The sequence below is a fragment of the Chaetura pelagica genome, unplaced genomic scaffold, assembly GCF_000747805.2.
Source record: "Chaetura pelagica isolate M959 unplaced genomic scaffold, ChaPel_1.0 scaffold436, whole genome shotgun sequence".
NCBI lineage: Eukaryota > Metazoa > Chordata > Aves > Apodiformes > Apodidae > Chaetura > Chaetura pelagica.
In genome coordinates, this window is record NW_009953651.1 from 4,659,304 (window position 1) to 4,668,456 (window position 9,153).

At 55.8% G+C, this 9,153-nt stretch overlaps 1 protein-coding gene across 1 annotated transcript; it reads left to right on the plus strand.

Annotated features, from left to right (window-relative positions):
* Nucleotides 1-7: 7 nt before the first annotated feature.
* On the plus strand, nucleotides 8-4,674 carry SFXN2 (sideroflexin 2; the record flags this gene model as incomplete). The annotated part of the gene is made up of 11 exons (XM_010000089.1): nucleotides 8-126; nucleotides 412-582; nucleotides 1,624-1,722; nucleotides 1,878-1,953; nucleotides 2,030-2,115; nucleotides 2,762-2,822; nucleotides 2,894-2,960; nucleotides 3,483-3,532; nucleotides 3,819-3,868; nucleotides 4,124-4,171; nucleotides 4,575-4,674. Coding segments are annotated over 11 exons (927 nt in total), but the record flags the coding sequence as incomplete, so codon positions are not given.
* Nucleotides 4,675-9,153: the final 4,479 nt, after the last annotated feature.

The window sequence follows — 9,153 nt, forward strand, 5'->3', positions numbered from 1 at the left end:
CCCGCGCTGGGACCAGAGCACCTTCGCGGGGCGCCTCAAGCATTTCTTTAACATCACCGACCCCCGCACGGCGCTGGTGCCGGAGGAGGAGCTGGACCGGGCCAAGGCCCTGCTGGGAGGCTGCAGGTGAGGGGCTGGGGCCGTTCCTGTGCCTTGGTGCTGCCCCGTGGGGGTGCAGGGGATGGAGGCGGGTGTTCCCCGGTGGGCGTGCTGGGGCACAAAATCTGGAGCTGGAGGTGGTTTTGGGGGAGTTTCCCAGGCTTCTCCCAGGAGCCTCAAGCTGGGACAAGTTTCCCTCGTGGGAGATGTTTCCGCTGCCTTTCATGTCTGGTGCCCGGGGCTCTGTGCCCTGGCAGTGCCAGGTGCCGGCAGGGGTGCTTGGCACCCCCGTAACGGGCTCTGGGCTTGCAGGGCCGGGCTGGTGCCCCCAGGAAGCAGCCGGGAGCAGCTGCTCTATGCCAAGAAGCTGTACGACTCGGCCTTCCACCCAGACAGTGGCGAGAAGATGAACCTCATTGGGAGGATGTCCTTCCAGGTTCCAGGGGGCATGGCCCTCACCGGCTGCATGCTCCAGTTCTACCGGTGAGACCCTGGGGGTGCCAGCTTAGGGATGCCACCCCGACAGCCCCTAGCTTCTCCAGTGGTTCCCAAGGGCCAGGGCACAGCCAGTCTGCCTCCTCCTGCTGCTGGAGGCATGCCTGAGGTTGCTGTGCCTACCTTTGTCCCATGACCAAGCCCTGTGCCCCTGTGCCCTGTCCCCAGTGCCCAGCCCCTGGCATTGCTGGGGATGGTTTTGCTTTGCCCTGAGCTAAGCTCTTCCCAGAGCTGCTGTAATGATTAATGTGGCCAGGCCCTGCACAGCTACTGCTCTTGCTCTGTACACCATAGTGGCCCCCAAAACTGAGAACTAAGTATGTCCCCAGCAGAGGATGCTGCTCCAGCATCCCCAGCCCACACCAGCAGCTCCCTGGAGTTTCCTTCTGAAATAGCTGCTGGGAGGATGAGTAGTCCTGTCCCTAGCGCAGAACATGTGGGACAGACACTGTCTTTTCCAGCAGATCCCTATCCCTGTTCACTGGATTGATTTGCAAAGTGAGGTCCAGCCTGGTTGGAGCATTTCCCAGTGATGATGGGTCACCCTCTTCCCAGCCCATCTCCACCTGCCTGTATCCCAAAGCTTGCTCAGACCCACATTTCCTCATTTCCCCTCCTCTCCCACCTCGGTGTCCCTGAGATACCAGTAGGGACTTATGCATCCTGGTCATCCCCAAAGCCACCTCTGTCCCTGTATGCCTCCTCCTTGCCACTCCCATTGCCAAAGGCTTATCTCAGCCTAGCAGAATGGCTTCTGCCCTGCTGAGGGCTGGGTCTGCCACCCATGGCTGAGTGCCCAGCATGGCTGTGGCCCCTCTTGTGCTCCCCAAAGCCCTGCAGCAGCCAGGACGCTTGGGGTCATTTCCCAGTTCTGCCACTTGCCCATGGTTGTGCCACAGTGCCTCGGTTTCCCTTGGGAGACACCAGGAAAAGGGTATTGAGGGCTGTCCCCCTGACAAACCTGGCTACAGGCACAGGCTGGGCATCCCTGATAGCCCTTGGGTGCTCTCCTGTCCCTTCCCTCCACAGGACAGTGCCTGCAGTGGTTTTCTGGCAGTGGATGAACCAGTCCTTCAATGCCATTGTCAACTACACCAACCGCAATGCTGCCTCCCCCATCTCTCTCAGGTGAGTGTGCCCCAGCTTGGGATAGGGACCCTCTGTGCCAGGTCTCCCTGTGATGCCCCTTAAAGTTTCCCTGTGCTTCATGTTGGGCACTGAAGGAACAGGATTTATCAGTTAGTGTTTCTTTTCTCTCCCTTCTTTCCAAATTTGCTCTGCAGTCAGATGGGGGTAGCTTACATCTCAGCCACCAGTGCAGCCCTGGCCACTGCGGTGGGACTCAACCTTTACACCAAGGTATGCTGGGATGGGGCCAGGTGGGGCTGCTGGCTGCATCCTGCCCCCCTGAGCTGACACAAACCTGTCCCCACAGCGAGCCCCCCCCCTGCTGGCCCGCTGGGTCCCCTTTGCAGCCGTGGCTGCTGCCAACTGTGTCAATATCCCCATGATGAGACAACAGTAAGTGCTGTGCACGGCCAGGGTGCTCGAGGAACCCTGTTCCCTCTGAAGGCAAGCTGGTGGATGGGAGGGATGGGAGGATGGGGGGAACATGAGCTGGGTTCTCAACAATCGTGTTGCCATTCCCTCTGGTGGAGGGTGCTGGGAGGTGGCTCAGCCTCTGCCTGGAGCAGGAGGGGGATTTTGGGCTAAGGATAGCTGTTCTGGGGTCTAGGCTGGAGTATCCCTCAGACTCAAAAGTCTTTTGTGTATGGTTATGAGAGAGCCCCAGTCCACGATGTCCTGGTGCTGGGACCACCTAGATGAGACTTGTGCCTGCTGCTTGGGGTCACCCAGGGGTGACAGCACAGGGAGCTGGGATGCTGTATGGGGGACTGTCCCCTCGCTTGGCTGCATGTCCCAGGCCATTGTCTATTCCCTGGACAGCCAGACTCTGTTTGCAGTCATGCCCTGAAGATGGCAGCATTGGCTGGGTTGGGGACTATGGGACCCCGGGGACCATGGAGCCCTGTGGTGTGGGATGAGGGCTGGAGGTGGCCAGGGCTGCTGTGCCAGCACAGCCCGGGGGACATCTTGGTACCCTGCTGCTTTCCTCCTCACAACTCCCCATCCCCAGCCACTGTTCAGTGCCATGTCTCCCTTGCAGGGAGATCATCAATGGGGTGACAGTGACAGACCAGGACAACAACGAGCTTGGCTGCTCCAGGGTGAGTCTCAGGATGAGGGTCTGGGTCAGGGCACAGTGTGATGGGGGCTCACCCACTGCTCTTGGTTGCAGAGGGCAGCAGTGAAGGGCATCACGCAGGTTGTGGTCTCCAGGATCACCATGGCAGCACCAGGCATGAGTGAGTATGGGGTAGGAGGGGGGGGTCCCTGGGACATGCCACCTCACCTTCCTCTGCCTCAGTTTCCCCCTGGGAAGAAGAGGGAGGGTGGCCCCACGTCCTGGGTGGCATTTGGTGTCATGTCACTGTTGAAGCTGGTTCCCCCATCCAGCCATTCCCATCAGGACCTCCTAAGCACCTAGCTCTCCCCATCAACCCACAGCTGCTGGGGGATGTGAGGTGCTCCTGTGGTGCCTCATGAGAACACCTTTTGCACTCTCTGGCCCTGGCTCTTTGCTCTGCATTCCCTTGCCTTTGTGAGACCTTTGCCATGCCACAAGCCTGGCAGGAGGGACAGGAGCATGAGGATTACAGAGCATGCTGCCCAGACAATGAAGGGATAGGGGTCCTGTGCCAGATCCCTTCTGTAAGCAAACACCCAGCAGCCCCCAGTACAACCAGCCACTCTCACGGAGCATCCTGCTGGGGCAGCCCTGTTGGCTAACTTGGGAGGGCGCCCTGACCTCTTCTCTCTGCAACTAGTTATTTTGCCTATCATCATGGAGCGACTGGAGAAGTTCACCTTCATGCAGGTAAGCCCATTTTTCTCCTGATATGGTTTTCCATGCAGTGCCCCAGCCCTGTCCCCCAGCTGCTGAGATGCTGGGGATGAAATAGGGGGTTGCAGAGCCTGCCTTGCTTTGCCCCCTATTCAAGTCACTGGCACACTAAAGGTCTGTTGGGTGACATGGGAAGGCTGGAGGGTGACAGGGGTTGGTGGCACCCTAGTGGTATTGGGCATTTAGCCTTCTTGAGGGGAGAAGTCTTGCCACGCCATGAGCGGGGTCTGGGGTCTCACTCGTGGCTCTTCCCTTGCAGCGGATGAGGGTTCTCCACGCTCCTCTGCAGGTGCTGCTGTGTGGGGGCTTGTAAGTATCATGCTGCTTGACCTCCCATGGGTGCCTGGAGTGTGGCTCCAAGGGGTGCTTGAAATCACCACAGAAAAAAGACCCCTTTCCCAGCAGGTGATTGAGCATCTGCTTGCCATTCAGCATGAGCTGAATGTCCCAGTTACTGGGAGTCATGGGGTGTGAGCAGCACCTCTTGGACTGAGATCCCTGCAACTGGGACACAAATGGCCTACGATCCCCAGCACTAACACCTAGCTCCTCTCTGTCCCACAGCCTCCTGTTCATGGTGCCGGCAGCCTGCGCCCTGTTCCCGCAGAGATGGTACCTGTCCCACTGCTTCCCCCTCCTGCCTGAGACCTGGGCACCCTTTCTTCTCCCCTAGCTCAGTGGGAGGCAGCTTCTCCCCTAGCTCAGGCACAGTGGGCACCCACCCTTCAACCAGAGGCAGCACCTGCCTGCACATGCTGGTGCCCCAGGCAGCAGGGGAGTGTGTGCCTCCTCTGCTCTGCAAGCTCTGTGCTGGGAGCAATGGGGCCTCCAGCCCCATGGGCATCTTTCTGCACCCCAGCACTGGGAGTGGTGGATGCCAGGGGTGGATGGTGGGTCTTGACATGAGCCTGCAAGATCCCAGGGACTGCCTCAAATGGCAATGGGAAGGAAGAGTGGCCTGACCCGTGGTCAGGGAGGAGCATCTCAGGTCTGTGTTTCTCTCCTCTCCTCACAGCTCACTTGCGCTGGCTGACCTGGAGCCGGAGCTGCGTGACAGCATCGTGGCCAAGCATGGTGACAAAGTGCCATGTGTCTATTTTAACAAGGGACTGTGAACAAAAACTACCTCGGGAGCCATGTCACCCCTCCAGCCCTGTGCCACCACCAGCCACACATCCCCTGAGCAGGGCTCAGAGGCACAGTCCAGCTAGACCTGACCTCAGTACTGTCTCTGCTGCCTCCATCCTCTGGAGAGACAGGGACTGGTCGGTCCTGTGTTCCCAACTTGCAGCACTTTGGCTTGTCCTAAGCCTCCCCCATTCTGCTGCTGGCCACATCCCTGCATCCCCACATCCCTCTTGCCCTGGGCAATGGCTCTGCTTCCTGTGCCTTGCTCCTGCCCTGTGCAGGAGGATTTGCCCAGCCTGGTGGAGGCTTGTGCAATCACTGGGATTGGTCCCATGAGGCTCTGCCTCAGAGCACAGTCCTAACTCCAAAAGCAGGTGGTGCCCTGCCATTGTACCAGGAAACCAAATCACATTGCTGCCTTAAATCATGACAGTGGCCTCTGACCAAGTGCTGGATCACACCTTGGCAGATGGGAAGAAACCTGTCCCCTCTGCATAGAGAGCACCCCAAAGTCCAAGGACCAATGCCTGGACCATGCCTTCCTTGCTCTTGAGCTTGGGTTTTATTCACTTTTCAATTTCCACAATCCTGGAGAGAAATAGCCAATTGTTTTTAAGCTCTAATTTTTGCAATATACCCATTCCTCTGAGCACCAGAGCCAGCCATCATCCTTGCTCCTGCATCTTGCTATCCCCCTGGTAGGACGAAGTTTCTGCAGCTTTGGGGGACAGTAAATTCTGGGCCCCCTTGGACAGGGGGAAGGAGACACAGGAGTCTCAAAGCTGCCAAGGCATTAACTCAGGCTCTGAATAGCAACACTGCAAACGACAGAGGAGGGTAGAGAAATAAAATGCAATTATTTTTAAAAAACAGCTGTGGTTTCTGCTTTTGGCTGATCTCTGGGTGTCTGGTTCTCTGGGCAGGGCTGGTGCATCGGTTTCAGGCCTGCCCTGAAAGGTGCATGCTCTGTGACTGACCAGGTACCACAGTGAGGATCAGCAGAGGGGCCAGGAGAGGGAGGGAGAGTCGTGTGCTTCTGCAAGGGCTGGCATGAGCCCTGAAACCCTTGGGCATCTCATGCAGCTTTCCCCAAGAGACTTCTGGAGCTGTGAACAATCCTCAGGCAAGTGACAAAGGGAGGTGACAGTGCTGCACTCATGGTGATTCTTGTCTCCCTGGGGGCACCAGGAGGATGATACTGGGTGACTCTTCCTACACCCATGGGTGCTGTTTTGTCTTCTTGGCCTGTCAGATTTGCATGATGCCACAAAGTCTCTCCCACCCCGAACAAAAGTGACTTGAGTTTGCTGCAACTTATTTTTGTAGGAGGAAGTCCTGTGCTAACGTCCCCATCCTCAAACAACTGTTCAGATTCTCTGCTTGCTGATGAACATCCATTGGTGGAACAAGCATGTTTTCAACCAGCCATATGATGTGCCTGCTTGGAGAACTCCATGGCCCAGTGGATGGTCCAAGCTTATTCCTCCAGCCAAGGATATGTGTCAGATCACCAAAGACACCAGTATCCCTGCATCAGCTGCATGTCTGAGAGGAGACACAGGGTCTGCAGCCAAAGGGTTTTCTGGTATTAACCACTCCACTCCTACAGAGACAACAGCTAAACCCAAAACATACTGGGCCAGACTGTATCCCCGGCAGTTTTGCGTCTTGCCTGCTGCAACAGACAAGAGGATAAAGCCTTTAACTGCATATAACTACAGCTAGAAAGCTGCACAAGAGCAGCTGAAATAATTAATAGGTCAGCAGAAAGTAGGAAAACATGTTCAGGCTTGTGTATCTGTTCCATGGGCATTATTGGGAACAATTAAAATTATTAGGGACAAAATCTAGTTGGAGGTCTGTGACCAGTGGAGTCCCTCAGGGGTCGGTACTGGGACTGGTTCTGTTCAAAACTTTCATCAACAACCTGGATGAGGGAACAAAGTGTGCTCTCAGCAAGTTTGCTGATGACACTAAACTGGGAGGAGTGGCTGACACACCAGAAGGCTGTGCTGCCATTCAGTGAGACCTGGACAGGCTGGAGAGTTGGGCAGGGAGAAATGCAATGAAATTCAACAAGGGCAAGTGTAGAGTCTTGCATCTAGGAAGAACAACCCCATGTACCAGTACAGGTTGGGGACTGACCTGCTGGAGAGCAGTGTAGCTGAAAGGGACCTGGGGGTCCTGGTGGACAGGAGGATGAGCCAGCAATGTGCCCTTGTGGCCAAGAAGGCCAGTGGCATCCTGGGGTGCATTAGAAAGGATGTGGTTAGTCGGTCAAGGGAGGTTCTCCTCCCCCTCTGTTCTGCCTTGGTGAGGCCACATCTGGAATATTGTGTCCAGTTCTGGGCCCTGAAGTTCAAGAAGGACAGGGAACTGCTTGAAAAAGTCCAGCACAGACCCACAAAAATGATGAAGGGAGTGGACTTCTCCCTTATGAGGAAAGGCTGAGGGAGCTGGGTCTCTTTAGCTTGGAGAAGAGGAGACTGAGGGGTGACCTCATCAGTGTTTACTGATTACTGTTATTCGTTAAGGGTGAGTGTCAGGAGGATGGAGCCAGGCTTTGTTCAGTGATGACCAGTGATAGGACAAGGGGCAATGGGTGCAAACTGGAACATGGGAAGTTCCACGTAATCATCAGAAAAAACTTCTTTACTGCAAGAGTCACAGAGCACTGGAACAGGCTGCCCAGAGAGGTTGTGGAATCTCCTTCACTGGAGACATTCAAAACCCGCCTGGACACGTTCATGTGTGATGTGCTCTGGGTGATCCTGCTCTGGCAGGGGAGTTGGACTGGATGATCTTTTGAGGTCCCTTCCAACCCCTAAGATTCTGTGATTCTGTGATTAGATCTCTTGTTAATATGCAATTAAAATAATAGATAAGCACATGAAATGAAACATGTCACTCCTGTTGGGAGTGGTAAGAAGCCACAGGGAGACATCTCTGCTTTTCTTAAGCTCCTTAATTCAAGCTGCTCTTGCCCTACACCCAAAATTGCTTTGAGCATATTCAGAATGGTATTTGTAGCAGCCTGGGTTTTATTTGGGTCCAAGGTGTCTCTGGCACACCTGGGGGCACAGTGATGCTTGTAAAACCACATACTGCAGCACCCTGAAACTGCCCTCCTGCTCATTGCAGTCACGCTTTTGCTGTTCACCCTTCCCGTGTTTGCAGCACATGGGGGTCCCAGCAGGGCACTGGGCTCTGTGACCATCCTGTGCCAGGACAGCAGCCACACAAAGCCAAGGCTGGGACCATGGTGGGAAAGCCTCACCAGTTTTGTCACTCTTTTTTTTTTCTGTTCCCAGCCATTTTGGAGGGTGATGGAGCAGGGGGACCCTCTGACTGGGGAGTGGGACATGATGCATGCAGTTCAGTGCTCTTGGCCAGAGGAAGAGGGTTGCTCTGGGCTTGGAAGATCAGCAAACCATCCTCAGGCCAGACCTCTTCACTGAACTTAGAGCAGAGGATTCCTGCTTCAGATAGACACCGATTTATGCCAGCTGACAGTTTAGCTCAGCAGAGTTTCTAGGTTTCTAGGTTGTAGCTGGAGTCTGCCTGGAGCAACCAAGTCATCTCAACAGTTCACATCGCTCCTGTGTTTGGAGATGGTCACTGCAGCCAGTGCTTGCCTGCACTACCCAAACCCAGAGCGACTGCTCAGCCTGCCTTGGTCTCGCTGGAGAGCAGCAGGGTCACAGCCAGGCTGCAGCCAGCAAGTCCCAGTGCTGCCAAGGGTGACACTGGCCGGCCCTGCCTCCATTTCCCACTGCCGCAACAGGAAGGAAACCTCATTGCCAAGAGTGAGAGCCGGGCTCATGTCTGTTTGGGAAGAGCTGCAAGTGTTAATTGCACTCCAGTGATGACTCACACCTGATCTGGGCTTGTCCTGTGCTCCAGTGCACTCGGTGCACTTCTCCCTGCTGTGTCTCTAATTTCAGGGCCAGCTGGGAGCAGGAATAAAGCTTCTTTAGTAACTGTGCATGGCTGAAGTGCGAGTGTTCCAGCATCTTTACAAGCTCCCTTCACACGATAACCAGACCGAAGATGTGATGTTGGGCTGCAGCAGAGCTTGGGGGTGGCTGGGGGTCTCTTCTGAGGCACAGGCAGGCAGGCTGGGCTCGCTGCTCCTGGCCCAGAGGCTGGCGGAGCCTGGCGAACCGGCTGCTTGGGCAGAGCGGAGCAAGCAGGGCGCACGTGCCGCGGGTGGGTACCTGGCAGCCCACGCCAGCCAGGTGAGCTGATCCAGGTGTGTCGTGAGCTCTGCCCTGGTTGAAAAATGACAGGGTTAGGAGATAAGCTTGCTAAGTTGATTGTTTTGTTTTTGTTTTTTCCTGGCTTTTCTTAACGTGTTACCTGAGCATCTGATAAACCTCATCACAGCAACCCGGCTGCCTGGCCCCTGCTCCGGGAACACGGGACATCCCCCCCGGGCTGTGAACAAACCCCATCGCTCTCACTTC